Source organism: Panthera uncia, chromosome D2 (genome assembly GCF_023721935.1).
Source record: "Panthera uncia isolate 11264 chromosome D2, Puncia_PCG_1.0, whole genome shotgun sequence".
NCBI classification, from domain to species: domain Eukaryota; kingdom Metazoa; phylum Chordata; class Mammalia; order Carnivora; family Felidae; genus Panthera; species Panthera uncia.
In genome coordinates this window covers 68497115-68515174 of record NC_064818.1, presented here as the reverse complement: position 1 = coordinate 68515174, position 18060 = coordinate 68497115, and the positions used below count along the sequence as shown (strand labels likewise).

General features: G+C 37.8%; 1 protein-coding gene across 1 annotated transcript in view; it reads right to left on the bottom strand.

The window, feature by feature from the left end:
* NHLRC2 (NHL repeat containing 2) overlaps nt 1–18060 on the bottom strand; it is a 52421-nt gene that overhangs the window by 31419 nt on the left and 2942 nt on the right. Inside the window, exons 2-3 of the mRNA XM_049645810.1 lie at nt 17481–17633; nt 1370–1825 (exon numbers count right to left, since the gene is read on the bottom strand). Coding sequence (XP_049501767.1) covers nt 1370–1825; nt 17481–17633 — 609 coding nt within the window. The remainder of the gene's footprint in view (nt 1–1369; nt 1826–17480; nt 17634–18060) is intronic.

The window sequence follows — 18060 nt, the reverse complement described above, 5'->3', positions numbered from 1 at the left end:
GGGATTTTAATATAAATAGCACGATACTTTTACCTAAAGTCTAGTGTTTCCCAAGATCTATTTTTCTTAGGAGTAAGTTTTGCTAATGACAGGGCTTACTGAACAATGGTCACTAGTGCACATTAGTAGCATATATCAGAAGGGAATATTTCTATTTTTTATTATTTTTTTAAGTTTATTTATTTATTAGGCGCCTGGGTGGCTCAGTCGGTTAAGTGTCCAATTTTGGCCCAGGTCATGATCTCACGGTTTGTGGGTTTGAGCTCCGTGTAGGGCTTGGAGCTTATAGCTCAGAGTCTCTTTGGATCCTCTGTCTCCCTCTCTCTCTAACCCTCACCTGCTCACACATGCCCTCTTTCTAAAATAAACATTTAAAAAAAATAAGAAGTTTAGGGGTGCCTGGGTGGCTCAGTCAGTTGAGCCTCCGACTTTGGCTGAGATCATGATCTTGTGGTTTGTGAGTTCAAGCCCTGCATCAGGCTCTCCACTGACAGCACAGAGTCTGCTTGGAATTCTCATTCTCTTATTCTCTTTCTCTCTTTCTCTCTTCCTCTCTCTCTCCCCCCCCAACCCCCCTCCCAAAATAAATAAATAAATAAATATTTTTCTGTCAAAATAAATAAAGTTAAAAAAAATCTGTTAAACCACAACTAACCAGTATTTCCTAAGTGTATCTGGCCACAGAATTCTTTTGAAGAACTATTGTAGAATAATTATTAATTTATCACAAGATAACATTATTCCTAAAAACATGTTTGGGAACGGTAGCTTGCTGCTGGTTTCTCCGGTTAACAAAGCAGAATATTCATTTACGCTATTTTGAAAATTATTATAGAATTAAAAACTTTTTAACCATTTAAATTACACCTACTATAACTAATAATTTTTGAGCAACAGTTCTCTTAAGTGCCTGTCTTAAACCCAAACATCAAGTTGCCCAAACAAAAGAAACACAAAATAAAGAACTCTAACAAAAATGAAAAAGAAGAAATGTGAAAACTTAAGGAGCTAAGGGAACAATATCTAAGCATACTAAGAATAGCACCAGGGCTTAGAGTAAGACTAGTTTATTTGCATTAGGAATGCAGGAACCCCTACTTTATGGACTAATGCTGTATATGCTACTAAAGCAGAATTGCAAAGAGATGAATTATTTTTCTCTTTGACTATTACATTATTAGATGTCAATTTAGTCTGGATAAATATGATAAGAATGTACTTAACAGATTTTATTAACTATGTAGATGTACTGGGCCCATTTTAGATCTAAAACCAGGGAGATATATTTCAATACATTTCCTTGAGCTGTTTTTTTTTTTTTTTTTTACTATAAAATATACTACATATCATAATTAGAAGCAAACTTTACCTCCAATGCTGTACTGAATTTGCCCATTCTTCAGGACGACCAAAATTCTATGATGTCCAGTGTCTGCTATTACCAATCTATTAGAAACATGGTCTACCGTTACTTTGCCAGGAAACAGCAATGGTGAAGGTGGCAAAGAATCTTTATAGAGTTTTATTTCAATTTTATTATTTCTGATCTGTCCCCTGTCTTTATAATACTTTAAAGCTATTGAAGTATATAAAAATAATTTATCTTTGTGTCCCTCTCCAATTAAAGAAAATAACATATTTCCACGAGGTCCAAGTATGACCAAAGTTGGCCAGCAGGAGACTTCTAGTTCTTGCCAAAGGCTGGCATCTGCATCATTAACCACAGGGTGAGTGATGTTGTATCGAAGAACGGCGCTCTTAATGTTATCCAGGACTTTTTCATTTGGGAACTTAGCCGAGTGAACACCAACAATCAGAAGACCGTCTAAATGGGAAAAAATGTAAGTTAAACATTATGAAGTAATCAAGTCTGAAAGTCACCATCTGCACATTAGATTATGGGTCATTAATAAACAGTCCAGAGATGAAAAAAAAAGGCAGAACTAAAAGTGTCTTCTTCAACTGCATTTAAACACATGTATAAAAAAATTAACACTCAAATATCATGACAATCTTGATAACTACATAAAAATGAATATGATCAAAATCACATGGCTATTTCAGGATTACACCTCTTTGTGTCCTTTATCTAGACAAAGTTTTAAAAAACACATTAATTTCTTATGAAGATACTGAAATACTGTTATTTTTTCTCCAACTATTATAAGCCCCTTTGAAATTCATAGTGACTATGACTGCTTTTTGTTAATATTTATTGTCACATTATCCTCTTAGATTTTTCTGGCCTACCCACATTACAAATTAACAGAACAACTATAAGCAAGATGTTTCTATAATATTAAGGTCTTTGATTTATTTAAAATTCCCATTATGTGGTTCCTAGAACAAGCCTTAATTGAAGATAGCAGAAAAAAAAAAAAAAAGGAAAAAGTGTTCAGCTGGATTCAGAGAAAAAACTCAACACTGACTACAGAGGTAATACAATCTCCCAACACACTCCTCAAAACCTATGCACATCAGCATGAAGAAGAAATAAACCCACACAAACTGGCAGGTGTAATTTCCTAACAGATCATCCTTCCATTTGCAACTATTAAATCCCAACAAAAACACAGACATCACACAGGTACACATACCCTCATCCCCGCTTGAGGACAGAAAAAAGTAAACAAAAGCAGGCAGATTGTTGGGGGGTGGGGGCATTTCAAAACTTGGAAAACCAAACCATTAAGGGGAGTTTCCAGTTTTATTTTCCCCTTCATGGCTTGGCATTGAAGGTGAACCCCGGTTTGGGAGCAACGCAGGTGGCTAAGACCATGGAAACCCCTTTCTGGCCCAAGGAGCCAGGGAAACTGGAGAGGGTGGGGGAAACCCCAAGGGGAAGAGAGCTGGAGAAGGTGACTCCCCATTTCTGAGAATGAACACTCACAAGTCTCGGCCTGACTCCTCAACTATACACATGTGAAGCAGCCCTACAACAGTACAGCAAAGGCTTAAAGAACCGAGAAGTGGATTGCTGGGCTGATGAAAGAAGACACAGAGCCGATGGAAGAAGAGACGGAACTTTGAGTTTGCACCAACAAAGTTGAATGCCTACAAAAACAACTGACAGATACCAGCTCCAAAATGAAGCAGAAGTTTGAATTAGTAGACAAAACACCATAAAGGAACTCTAACTATGCTCCTTGAGGGAAAGAAAAGCACACTTGAGGGGCACGTGGGTGGCTCTGTTGGTTGGGCGTCCAACTCTTGATCTCAGCTCAGGTCATGATCCCCAGGGTTGTAAGACTGAGTTCCAAGTTGGGCTCTGAGCTGAGTGTGGAGTCTGCTTAAGATAGTCTCTCTTTCCCCCCTCTGCCAGTCTCCTCCATTCTCACTTGCTATCTCTAAAAAAAAAAGAAAAAAGAAAAACACACTTGACATGAATGAAAAAATAGGAAATAAAAATAGAAAAAAGAACTAAATGAAAATTTCAGAACTCAAAAATACCATATTTAAAATAAATTCACTGGATGAGCTCAATGGCAAAAAAGAGATGACAGAGAAAAGAGTCAGTAAACCTAAAAATAGCTCAACGGGAAATTATCCAATCTAAGGAGCACAAAGAAAGAAGACTGAAGAACAAAAATGAACAGAACCTCAGGGACCTGTGAAACAGTTTTAAATGATCTAACGTATGTGGACTTGGAATCACAGGAGGAGAAGACAAAAAGATTGGGGCAGAAAAAATATTTGAAAAATGCCAAAACTTCCAAAATTCATCTGAAGATATAAATTTACAGAAAACCCAGAAATGGACTCACAGCTATATGGCCAACTACTCTTTGACAAAGCAGGAAAGAATACCCAAAGGAAAAAAAGAGTCTCTTCAACAAATGGTGTTGAGAAAACTGGACAGCGACATGTAGAAAAATGAAACAGGACCACTTTCTTACACCATACCCAAAAATAAATTCAAAATGGATGAAAGACCGAAATGTCAGATAGGAAACCATCAAAATCTTAGAGAACACAGGCAGAAACCTCTCTGACCTCAGCCAGGGCAACTTCTTACTAGACAGGTCACTAAAGGCAAGGGAAAGAAAAACAAACGTGAACTATTATGACTTCATCAAAAGCTTCTGCACAGTGAAGTAAACAATCAACAAAATTAAAAGGCAGCCTAAAGAATGGGAGAAGATATTTACAAACAACACATCCGATAAATGGTTAGTATCCAAAATCTATAGAGAACTTATCAAATCCCAAAAACAAACAACTGAGTTAAGAAATGGGCAAAAGTCATGAATAGACACTTTTCCAAAGAAGACATCCAGATGGCTAACAGACATACGAAAAGATGCTCAACATCACTCGTCATCAGAGAAATACGAATCAAAACCACAATGAGACACCACCTCACCACTGCCCAAATGGCTAAAATTAACAACACAAGAAACAACAGGTACTGGCAAGGATGTGGATGGAGAAAGGGGAGCCCTCTTGCACTGTTGGTTGGAATGCAAACTGGTGCAGTCACTCTGGAGAACAATGTAGAGGTTCCTCAAAAAACTAAAAATAGAACTACCCTACCATCCAGCAATTGCACTATTAGGTATCTACCCAAAGGATACATAAATACAGATTCGAAAGAGTACATGCACCCCAATGTTCACAGAAGCATTATCAACAATAGCCAAACTATGGAGGGAGTCCAAATGCCCCTCAACTGATGAATAAAGAAGATGTGGTATTTATATACAATGGAATATTACTCAGCCATCAAAAAGAATAAAATCTTGCCATTTATAACAATGTGGATGGAGCTAGAATGTATTAAGTGAAATAAGTCAATCAGAGAAAGAAATACCGTATGATTTCACTCATATGTGGAAACAAAACAGATGAACATACGGGAAGGGTAGAAAAAAAGAAAAGAGGGGAACAAACCACAAGAGACTCTTAATGATAGAGAACAAACTGAGGGTTGTTGGAGGGAAGTGAGTGGGAGATGGGCTAGATGGGGGATGGGTATTAAGGAGGGCACTAGTTGTTAAATACAAGTGATGAACCACTGAATTCTACTCCCAAAAGTTTTTGCACTGTATGTTAACTAAATAAAATTTAAATTAAAAAAATAAAATAAATGTACAGAATTCAAGAAATTCACTCTAAATAGGATAAATTAAAAGAAAATCATGTTAAGACATAATCTCTGAAAACCAAAGATTAAAAAATAACCTCACAAACATTTTAAAAGAAGATACACAAAACCAACCCAATGATCGGTGGTTAGAGACTGGGAAGAAGGGGGGGTAGGGAAGAGTGGGAAAAATTATACACTTAAAATATGTGCAGTTTACTATGTGTCAATTATGCCACAATAAAGTTCTGAAAAAAAAAAAAATAGCATGAGCTCTGGAGTCAGGCTCCCTATAATCAAATTCTGGCTTTACCACTTGCTGAATTACTTAATCCAATTAAGGCATTTAGCACAGTACCTTTTATACATTATAAAAGCTCAATGAATGTTTGCTATTATTTATTTAAAGTTGTAAATACAAGGACACCCGGGCGGCTGAGTCGGGTCGGTTGAGTGCCCAACTTCGGCTCAGGTCATGATCTCAAGGTTCGGGAGTTAAAGCCCCGCATTGGGCTCTCTGCGGTCAACAAAGAGCCTGCTCCGGATCCTCTGTCCCCTCTCTCTGCGCCCCACCCCCATACTTGCTCTGTCTCTCTCAAAAATAAAAACATGAAAAAAAATAAAGTTGTAAGTACAAAGATAACCAATGAAACAACTTTTTCTAACTAAAGCAATTAGTAAAATAGCAAAGAAAATATACCATGTTAAGAAAAACAAAGAAAACCTAATACATATAATGATTATGCACAATGATAAGTAAATATGAATGGGCTCAACTAAAAAAAAAAAAAATTCGGGGGGGCACTTGGATGGCTCAGTTGGTTAAGTTTGCAACTTCGGCTCAGGTCATGATTTCGCGGTCCATGAGTCCGAGCCCACGCTGGGCTCTGTGCTGACAGCTCGGAGCCTGGAGCCTACTACAGATTGTGTGTCTCCCTATCTGCCTCTCTCCTATTCACACACTCTCTCAAAAAAAAAATTTTTTTTAAAAGAAAAAAAAAAGAAAATGTACTGTTGCCTTGCTTTGTGTGTTATTCATATAAAGTCTGTCCTAATTTCCATGTTTTTGAAAGTCACTTTTTCCTGGAGGCCCTGAAGATATTTTTTAAACGTCTTTAAAATGTAATAGTTTAAAGTAAGATACTTCTTGAGCTGTTCTGTGTCAATTTTCTCTGGTATCTGATAGTACCTTTCAACATGTAGATTCAAGGTTTCTTTTATTGCCAGAGCATTTTCTTGGATTCTAATTTTACGTATTAGTTTTGGTCAGTTGTTTTGATCGATTTTTCTTCAGTCTCCAAGTAGCCTTATGTTGGATCTCTTCTGCTTGTCTTTCATTTCAATCATTTCCTCTATTTTTACTTCTTTATCTTATTTTCATTCTCTAGGTTTGTTCTTCTCCCCTTATTTAAACGCCCCTTATTACATTTTTATTTGAATTTACTGCCCCTTAGGCACCTTGTAATTTAGTCTTCGTTTCTAAAATAACTTGGACTTTTTCTTTCTATTTCTTTTCTGAGTTCGATCAACACTCCTTACCTCTTGCATTGGGGGGGGGGGTGCATCCCCATTCTTAGTTTCTGAATTTTTAAAAACATTTTTTATTTTTGAGAGACAGGTTGCGAGCAGAGGAGGGGCAGAGAAAGAGGGAGACACAGAATCCGAAGCAGGCTCCAGGCTTTGAGCTGTCAGCACAGAGCCCAACACAGGGCTCGAACCCACAAACCACGAGATCATGACTTGAGCTGAAGTCGGAGGCTTAACCTACTGAGCCACCCAGGCACCCCTTCGTTTGTGAATTTCTGGTTCAAGATCTTTTAAAATTATTCTTAAACGCTGTTGAGGATGTGTAATTCAATATGGAGGATTGTGTTACAGTTTTTTTGTGATCATTAGGAATGTTCAACTCTAACTTAACATTTTCAGCTTTTTACAATTTTATATGGATGTGATCTTTTTAATATTCCCACCCATTTTGTGGACAGGGCTCCTAGATTGAGAGTACACTTTTCTGACAGTTCCCTTTCTCTGTGCAGTTTCATTTTTGGATAGCATTGTTGCAAGAAGGGGTTGATGTGTATTTTCTCTCTTTTTTTTTTTCCCCCTGCAAGATCCTCAACATTTTGGTTTTGTTTTTTGGGTTATTTTGTTTGTTTGTTTAAGTAGAGGATCTTCAAGGGGAAACCCCATCTCTAGGTCTGATTCCCTCCAAGAGGCAATGCTGCTCTGAGCCTTCTGTTCTTAGGCCCAAACTCTTTCAAGAGCTGGTGCTATGATCCAAACATGTGTTCAGTATTTTGCACTTAGTGGTGGAGTTTCTCTTTCTACTGGTAAGGGGGTTACTCTGTGCTTAGCCCAAGACCTCTAAACCACTCTCCTTTTTTTCATTGAGTCTTTTTTTCCCCATGGAGTCTTTTCAAATTCCCCCCATCCCTGTTCTAGCACCTGCAGGCTTGCAGCAAGAGGACCTTTAATGGAATTCAGTTTATTGCTCAACTTACAGGTAGTTTGAAAGCATGATATGCTCGGTCTTCTAGTATTGCTGAAGGCACGATCAAGTGTGGTTTTGTTTATTCTCCTTGTTTTTATGTTTGAGGGAGAGGAAAAGATAAGTGGGGAGATTCAAAATTAGGTGGCCTCCATTCTCCTCCAAAACCAGAAATGGGAGAGAGAGATTTCGGTTTTCAACATCAGGTATATTGAGATATAATTTACTTGAATTTGTTCCTCAATAATTTGTTAATTGGTTAAATAAAATATAACTAAACCCTAAAAACAGCCTGTTACTTAATGGAGAAAAATAGTAAGTATTTCCAAATAAGATAAAGAACAAGGCAAAGATGCCCACTGTCTACTACTATTAAATAATGAATGGGGGGGGGGGGGGCTATTAGCCAACAAAATTAGACAAATCGATTATAGACATAAGATTTGGAAAATTTCTTTGCAAATAACATAGCATGTTAGGGGAACCTCAGAGAATCAATTACAAAACTAAACAAAATAGGAAAAGATTTAGGAAGCAGAACAAAATTAACAACAACAAAAAAGAATACAAAATTAACATAAAAATCAACAGCTTTTATATACCTACACAATAGCCAGTTGGGAGTATAGAATGGTAGACAAAACCCCACTTACAATAAATAGCCACAAAGACAAGAAAAGATTTTCAAACACATTCTAAACTGTAATTTAAAACTACATCAAGGGGTACCTGGCTGGCTCAGTACAGTATGCAACTCTTGATCTTAGGATCATAAGTTTGAGTCCCATGTTGGGTGTAGAGTTTACTTAAAAAATAAATAAAACCACACAAAGATACCATTTTTTTTTTAACCTATTAGATCAGTACAAATTAAAAAAGTGTGTCAACCATACACAAAAATAAACTCAAAATGGATGAAAGAACTAAATGTGAAACAGGAAACCATCAAAACCCTAGGGGGAAAACAGGCAACAACCTCTTTGACCTTGGCCGCAGCGACTTCTTAGTTGACACATCTCCGTAGGCAAGGGAAATAAAAGCAAAAAATCAACTATTGAGACCTCATCAAGATAAAAAGCTTCTGCAAAGCAAAGGAAACAATCAACAAACCTAAAAGGCAACTGATGGAATGGGAGAAGATATTTGCTAATGACCTATCAGATAAATGGTTAGTATCCAAAATCTATAAAAAACTTACCAACTCAACACCAGCAAAATAAATAATCCACTGAAAAAATGGGCAGAAGACATGAATAGACACTTTTTCAAAGAAGACACCAGATGGCCAACATATGAAAAGATGCTCAACATTGTTTATCATCAGGGAAATACGAATGAAAGCCACACTGAGATACCACCTCACGCCAGTCAGAGTGGGTAAAATGAACAAATCAGGAGACTACAGATGCCGGAGAGGACGTGGAGAAACGGGACCCCTCTTGCATTGTTGGTGGGAATGCAAACTGGTGCAGACGCTCTGGAAAACAGTGTGGAGGTTCCTCAAAAAGTTAAAAATAGAACTACCCTACAACCCAGCAATAGCATTACTAGGAATTTATCCAAAGTATACAGGAGTGCTGATGCATAGGGGCACATGTACCCCAGTATTTACAGCAGCACTATTAACAATAGCCAAATTATGGAAAGAACCCAGCTGTCCATCAACTGATGAATAAAGATGTGGTTTATATATACAAGGGAATACTACTCGGCAATGAGAATAAAATCTTGCTATTTGCAACAACATGGATGGAACTGAAGGGTATTATGATAAGTGATATGAAATAAGTGATATGAAATGTCAGTCAGAAAAAGATACCAAGTTTTCCCTCATATGTGGAAGTTGAAAAACTTAACAGAAGACCATGGGGGAAGGGAAGGGGAAAAATAGTTTCAAACAGAGAGGGAGGCAAACCATAAGAGACTCTTAAATACCGAGAACAAACTGAGGGTTGATGGGGGTAGGGGGCCAGGGGGCAAAGAAAAGAGGTCATGGGCACTGAGGAGGGCACTTGTTGGGATGAGTGCTGGGTGTTGTAGGTAAGCGATGAATCATGGGAATCTACTCCCAAAGCCAAGAGCACACTGTATACACGGTATGTTAGCCAACTTGACAATAAATTATATTTAAAAAAAAAACAACAAAAAACACGTCAATACATTTTACTGGAGCAGCAGTGGGAAAAGAGGCACCCTCACAGTCTAGGAACACAAACTAGTACAACCCTCCTGGCTCACAATGTGGCAATACTCAACAAAACTATATTATACGCATTTAACTTTGACCCAGAAATCCCACCACTAGGAATCTACCCCCAAGATATGCCACCAGCAATACAAAAACATATCATGAGGTTATTCACTGTAACTGCTAAATATTGGAAACAACCTAAGGGCCAATACATAGGACAGGACAGTGAGTGAATAAATTCTGGTGTATCGACATACACACACACACACACACACACACACACACACACACACACACACACAAAATGGAGTTCTATAAAAATAATCAGGAAATTCTCTATATGAAGTGGCCTCCAGGATAAATTGTTACATTAAAAAAGCAAAACACTCAAAAACATCTACAGTAGGTCACTGTTAGTATTTTTTAAAATTGTTTCTTAATGTTAATTTCTTTTTGAGAGAGGGAAACAGAGCAGGAGCAGGGGAGGGGCAGAGAAAAAGGGAGACACAGAATCCGAAGCAGACTCCAGGCTCTGAGCTCTCAGCCCAGAAGCCCAACACGGGGCTTGGACTCAAAAGCAGTGAGATCATGATCTGAGCCGAAGTCAGATGCTTAACAGTCTTAACCACAGGTGCCCCAGTATTTTTTTTTTTTAAAGAGAAATAAAAAAATAGAAATCATGTTGGAGGAAAGAATGGGAAACTAGAAACAGGTAGAGGGGTGCGTGGCTGGCTCAGTCGGTTAAGTGTCCGACTTAGGCTCAGGTCATGATCTCGCGGTTTGTGAGTTCGAGCCCTGCTTCGGGCTCTGTGCTGACAGCTCAGAGCCTGGAGCCTGCTTCAGATTATGTGTCTCCCTCTCTCTCTGCCCCTCCGATGCTCATGCTCTGTCTGTCTCTGTCTCTCAATAATAAATAAATGTTTAAAAAAAGAAAAGAAAAGAAACAGGTAGAGAGATGAGTAGATGGAACTATACTTTCTGTATAGTTCTGACTTTCAGGACCATGCTAAGATTTTACATACTCAAAAACAAATATAACCAACTAAAAATACAAAGAGAAACAAATGAATCTAGCTGTACTTCAAACGAACAACATAACCTCATGGGGAGTGGGGAGGATTAGTCTAAGCAATTTTTAACTAGTTGGGAGGGACTAGAAGCAAAGACACCCCAGTAGCAATGAGTGCAGCATGTACCCAGATCTCGGTTTCTCAAACCCATTCCCAATATTCAATACTAAACAGAATCAGAGCTCTTTGGAGAAATGGCTGATTCAGGGAAGGGGCTGGGAAAGTATAAGAGGAATCTTTAAATATTTTGTTGTGACAAGGAAGTGTTCGGAGAATGAGAAGCATGGATCAAAAGGACACAGGTGACAGCTTGAAGAGGATCCCATTCATCCAACAGGGACAATATGAATATCTAAATAATGACTTACAGCCCAATGAATTAAGAATCCAAGTCATGTCTCTCTATATTTTACATGTGTGATATACATACATACATACTATGTACCAAAATATACATACGTCCATCTATTCCCTCTGATCAACATAGCCAACACTTGTTCGAAGAAGTGAAGGATAATGGGAGATGTTTGCCTTTAGAAGGTGTTAACTAAGTGAAGAGAGCAATGAAGGAGATTCCATGGCGACAAAACACATGGAAGACAGAGTATATGAAAGATGGAGGAGACTGAAGAAGTGACTAGGACAGGGAACGAAGGGGAGCAAAGGATTTAAAGGATCTAGGTTGTCAGCCCTAGGAGTGATGGAAGGCATATGGATAATGAAGTGCAAGTCTCAGGGATAATTTACACCAAACTCATGACTTTCCCCTCCAAACCTATACAGCGTTTCCTTTCACCAAACGGCACCGTCATCTGTCCAATTATACAAGCCAAAAACCTACCTAGGATATCTCTGTTATACCAAAGAGCCCTCTCTCATCACCCATATTCAATCCATGACCAAATCTTATTAATCTTATCCCTCTATAACTAGTTTCAAGCTATTATCATGTCTCATAGGAAGCACAACAGCCTTGTCACAGATCTCTCACATCTAGTCTTGTCCACTAATTAGTTACCTACCCAGGAATGGGACTTTTTTTTTTTTTTTTAATGTTTGTTTATTTTTGAGAGAGAGAGAGAGAGAGAGAGAGAGAGGCAGAGACAGAGACAGAGCACGAGTGGGGAAGGGGCAGAGAGAGGGAGACAGAATCCAAAGCAGGCTCCAGGCTCTGAGCTGTCAGCACAGAGCCTGACATGGGGCTCGAACCCAAAAACTGAGATCCTATGACCCGAGCTGAAGTCAGAAGCTTAACCGACTGAGCCCCCCAGGCGCCCCAAGAGTGGGACAGATCTTGAAACAATCACCAATCTCATCCTGTCACCCTCTTCCAGAAAATCTGCCATTGTTCTTTGTGTGAAAACTAAATCTCATCTCCCCAGCACGTTCTCCACCCCTTTCTTCCCCTCCCCTCAGGGTGTTAGAGCAACCTGGCCTTCCTTCAATTCCTCCAGAATATCATTATTCCTCTTGCTTTAATGCCTTAACACACAATCCTCCTTTGGCCTGGAATGTTCTTCACCCTTTCTCACCTAGTAAAGCCATACTTTCCTTTTACATCTCAGGCTTAATTTTCACTCTTAAGAAAGCTTTCTTTAATTCCTCCAGATTAAACTCCATTATTTGTTTTCATAGCACCTGTAATTTTTCTTCTTAGTACTAATCAGAAATTATAAAAATATTTGTGAGTATCTGATTATAAGTCTTGCCCTTGTTAGACTGTAATTCCTATTAATTATTTAGGGACCATGCATGTTTTATTATTCACTAGCACAGTACTTAGTAGAAAATAAAATGATGAATAGACAGGGCATAAATACTGAAGAAATTTATATATATATATATATATATATATATATATATACACACAATATATAAACCATATTATATTGTCTAAATAGAATATCTATATTAATCTACAAAGACAATTCCAAATAACAATGCCTCCCATTTTTTTCAGTGTCAATAACCTTAAAGTATGGAGATTTTTCTTAAGATATTTTGCTTTTTATGTTAATTGTACACAATAAAAATAGAATGTCAAAGATTCTTCACTACATGAATATTTTGCCAGCACAGGGATCAAAACACTCCATTTAAAATAAATTATAGAAGGAAAGGAAGAGACGGAGAAGGAGGGAGGAGAGAAGAGAGGGAGGAAGGGAGGGAAAGACAAGCTGTATAAAAAGAATAACTGCTTCTAAGATATCAGTGATAAAATAACTTCAAAAACTCACTTTGAAATCTTCAAAGGTCTTATTTTTCAGAGATATAGATATACAGAATTGTACTAGATTATAATTATATACAGTAATATGTACAACATTGTATTTTATACATTATATAGTAGAGTGTATAGTTTAATCATAAACATTGTAATAACCTACTTAAATGGAAGATTGAAAACGGTTGAGTTTTACAGGTTACAAAATTGTAGATGGAGACGTTTTGAGATCTAAAAGACAAGCATGACACTTTACTAGGCAAGAAAGGATAACATTATTCCAAGCAGAATGAATGCTAAGTGTCAGGGCCTTAAGGCAAGAGAAACAGGGACACTGAGGAACGCAGGAGGCCAGAACACCCTGAGGGGAGAGAAGGGTGTGGAGAAGTAGGATTTTAGGTCTCATACTGAGAGATGCAACCATGATATGAAAAGATCAAAATCACTGAACACTAAAGCACAAAGCCAAAGCATTTGAAATTTTTTTTTTAGAATTTCAAAAACTGACCCTGCATTACCCTGCATCTCTCCTGAAACATCCTAAACTGACCAATATTTTCATATTTTAACTATTTTTTTTAATGTTTTTATTTTATTTTTGAGACCGAGACAGAGCATGAACAGGGGAGGGCCAGAGAGAGAGGGAGACACAGAATCTGAAACAGGCTCCAGGTTCTGAGCTGTCAGCACAGAGCCCGAGGCGGGGCTCGAACCCAGGAACTGTGAGATCATGACCTGAGCCGAAGCCGGACGCTTAACCGACTGAGCCACCCAGGCGCCCCTTACTTTAACTATTTTAGAAACAGAATAATATAGGTACTGCTGCAAAACGAAAATATAGTGTGCAGACACGAGTTAACATGGCATGCCTGCCTGGTATTCTTCCAAGGTCTGCTTATAAGGCTGGCCCTTGCCTGGATTTCAGGAGGGTTCCTGAGATTCTCAGGATGGAGAAGAGTGTCTCACTATGCCTAAACTGTTGGTACAAATAATATGGTTTATGCTGAACCCTTGCTTTCCTTCTGGGATTCTAGAATCTTCATACATGCCACCAGGCAGAAGCTGCCTATTTGGCCAGCCCCCAGTAAAAACCCCGATTGCTGAGTCTTTAATAAGAGTCCCTGGTAACATCTCAAATGTGCTCTAACAACTCTTTGCTGGGAATTAAGTGGTCTTGTAGGAGTCCACTAGGAGTGGAAGTCTTGTGTTTGGTCTCCCCTGGACTTAGACTCTCATGGGCACCTTTTCCTTTGCTGCCTCCACTCTGTACCCTTGAGCTGTTAATAAATTACAACAGTGAGTCCTCCTAAAGAATTACCGAACCCAGGGAAGGTCTGGGGAACTCCGATGCACAATCAAATTACATACTGACTCATAGAAAGGTTTAGTTTCATTATGAAATTAGAACTGCATTCTTCTAATTTTTAATAAAGTATAAAACAGAAAAATAGCATCTCCTCCATAGTGAGAATGCAAGCATTTACCTGGTGGTACTCTGGCGTTTAGGTTAATTCTGATTTAATTATACATTAGCATACACCTAGGAGTCACATTTTAAAATATGTCAAATATTAGGGAATATAGTTTCTCTATAGGGAAAATAGTTTCTCTAATAAATGTTTTCTTACAAAACAAGAGCATTTGTCCTCAATAGCCATTGGGCTACATGTGGATATTATATAATAACATGCCATTAAGGTACCCAGCATAAAAGGCAAAAACATGTTTATAAACTCTCAAGTAGAAACAGAAAAAAAACAAAAACAAAAACCACCTAAGGTACCTGTCAGTTTAATGTAAACATGTGCTGAATTACTATGGATTAATTACAAGCTTAGGGCAGTTACATTCTTAAATCTTTGAAGATAAGAGCCATACATTACTATTAAATATCTTTTTACTTTAGACTCTGGCATTTATAATGTCTCATGCTATTAGGAAAATGATGCTGGTCACCGTTACAAACTTCATTTTAAAAGCTGTTTTAGAGCAGAAGGAACTGGGTCCTAATTTGGACTCCTTTCAGGCTGTTTTTGAATTAATAAGCACTTCCCTCACTTAGCTGAGCATTTCTTGCTTACTGATAAAATGAACTGAATATTCCATGGAATTTAAAATAGGCTGCTGAATGTCACTTCAAGAACTATTAGCATTGTTGCAAACATGTTCAGAAACAGAGCAGATAGTAATGAGACAAGACACATCGCTGTAAGAAAGCATATTAATTTAGTGACAGCTTATTGAACTTTCAGGTGATAATCTCTGGGTATGCCTGCTTTTGTGAAGATGAATTGAATATATCTTTTCAGCAATATAAAAACATTTCTAAGTTACTGGCATTCATAAAGTAGCATATTATTGAACATGTCCTTGAAATTACATTGTTGGGACCACTTCAAGTATTTTACTTTCCAGAAGTATATGTGGATGCAAAACTAGTTTTTATTTCTTGTCACGATGTGCTATGAAAATGATGCTCCCAGTAAACTGGTAAAAAGGTTACAGGGATCCATTCCAAGAAGTCTGAATTTGCTTCGGGTGTGGAATTAACCAATTAAGTTACCAAATACAGTCTTTTAGGGATGGTCTTAAGGACGGAAACAGTTCACTGGGATTCTTAACCCAGATCTGCAGCGCCTTTATAAAACACAAATCTTACTGTCATCCTCTTATTAAAGCAACAAACCAACAAACCAAAAGCAACCTGAAACACCTCAGTATCTTGACTGGAAGACAAAGTCCAAGCTATTCATTCTTAGTAACAACACCCTTCACAACTGTCTGCACCTAATGTACCTTCCTCTCCTTTTGTCTTTCCCAGGAGCCCCTACAATCTTGCCACACTGAACTATCATTTACCTCTCCCCAAGAAACCTACTTTTCCATGTCTCCCTGCTTGTCTATCTGTTGCTTCCTCCTGCTCCTTTTTCATTTGCAGCTGTACGCCTGCCTGCTCATTTTTCAAGTTCCAGCCTGTCTCCTCCTGAGAAATCTTTTCCAATGCTTCTAGGCAAAGTGAGTTACGCCTTTCCTCAGGTTCCATAATGCTTTTTGTTCAACTCTGTTGCATATTTCCTCAGTTAGCAGAGTACCCTGCACATACTACATGCTCAATAAATATATTTATTTATAGGAGTTTGGCCAAGACACACAGGCACCCAAAACTAGTAGATAACGAGACGCTCTTATTTCTTTTTTTTTTTTTTTATTTTTTTTTTTTTCAACGTTTTTAATTTATTTTTGGGACAGAGAGAGACAGAGCATGAACAGGGGAGGGGCAGAGAGAGAGGGAAACACAGAATCGGAAACAGGCTCCAGGCTCCGAGCCATCAGCCCAGAGCCTGACGCGGGGCTCAAACTCACGGACCGCGAGATCGTGACCTAGCTGAAGTCGGACGCCCAACCGACTGCGCCACCCAGGCGCCCCGTCTTATTTCTTAAATCAATACAGATGAAATTTTGAAAACATAAATTAGTTCCCAGGAATACTGGAGTTCTTGATAAATCTCAGTGACTGGCAATTTCAAGATACAATATATTACAATTTGTAAGCATCGGAGGTTTTACTTGCACTGAAGATTTTAACCTATCAGTCCCTTTTTTTTTTTTAATCACCCCCTTTTAAAACCAAGATATCTTTCAATTCTGTGCATGTATACTCTATTCCGATTTTTACTCTAAGATCATTGACCCTCTCTCCTTTTTAATCACTCCAAGTGTGAAGCTCCCATTAATTTAAGCCTAATTAAATGGAACCTTTAATTAGTTTCACTCACCCCATATGCTCTCTTTTTCAGAAAAAAGTAAACAAGAGGAAAAAGATCTGAAAAAATTTCAGTTCTAAAGCAAATACTAAGTATAATCTCTTACATCTTCAGAATTTATAATACTATAACAGAGGATTTCCTAGTGTGCTTTGGAAAACATTAACCTTTATAAGTCATTTTTTAATAAAATAGGGTCAAAGAAAAGGTATCTGCTATAATATTTTGCATTCCACTGTATGCATTTGAAATGAAAGGAAGTCTAATCACATTTTCTAATAAGAACTTTTATCTTTATATCTTAGTGCGAAGAGTGTAAGATTAGAAACACAAGTTTCATTTGTTCATAGAACAAATTTCGGTTCAGTCTAAATATACAAGACAAACTTTTAAAATACTTGATCATAAAAGAGTAAATCATGACCTAACCTCAGAGAAGAAACATAGATTAAGTCTGGTTCTCGAGGAAGGCAAACCATTATCTTTAAGCGTAACTCTTCACGAAAAAGTGCATGGAGTCCTTAAATCATAGATTAGAAATTACTTCTGCAATCATTGAAGTCGTGCCAAATGTTCATTCTCCTATAAGCAAATGAGTCAGCCACTACTCCAGTGCCCACGCCGGGACAGTCTGTTAGAAACCAATTAAAGGGCAGGTACCTTTATCAGAGTATGTGTGTTCTAATGCATGAAGATCAGGCAGTAGATGAATGCAGTTTATGCAGCAGTAGGTGAAGAAATCAAGGATGACTACTTTTCCACACAGATCCTTGTAGACAGAAATAGGCTCTTCAGTGTTCAGCCATTCTAATCCTGAAATTTACAAAATAAATTATGATAAAAAGAAAAGGCAAAGATAATTTATCTAAAACTCTCCATTAAAACATAAACCATTATTATTTCAAGGAGGGGATAGGTCAGTGGGGCAAGATGGGAAAGACGCTATTATGGGGCAATATGCAAACATAGTAAGAAAAAGCTACTAAATTCTTTCAGAAATAGAATAGTCTGTGTGTGAAAGAAAACAAGATCAACGCATGTAGGTAAAAACAAGAGTCAATATCAAATATTAAGAGGACCTAAGTACACAATCAGGGTCAAAGGAGCTTTTTAGAAAGAAGCTCAATCTTAAGAACAGCAAGACAGGACTAAATTCAAAAAGGAACAAAGTGTTAAAATATAAAGATAAACATACAAAATGTCTAATTTCCTAAGAACTAAAATGCTCTGGATTTGAAGG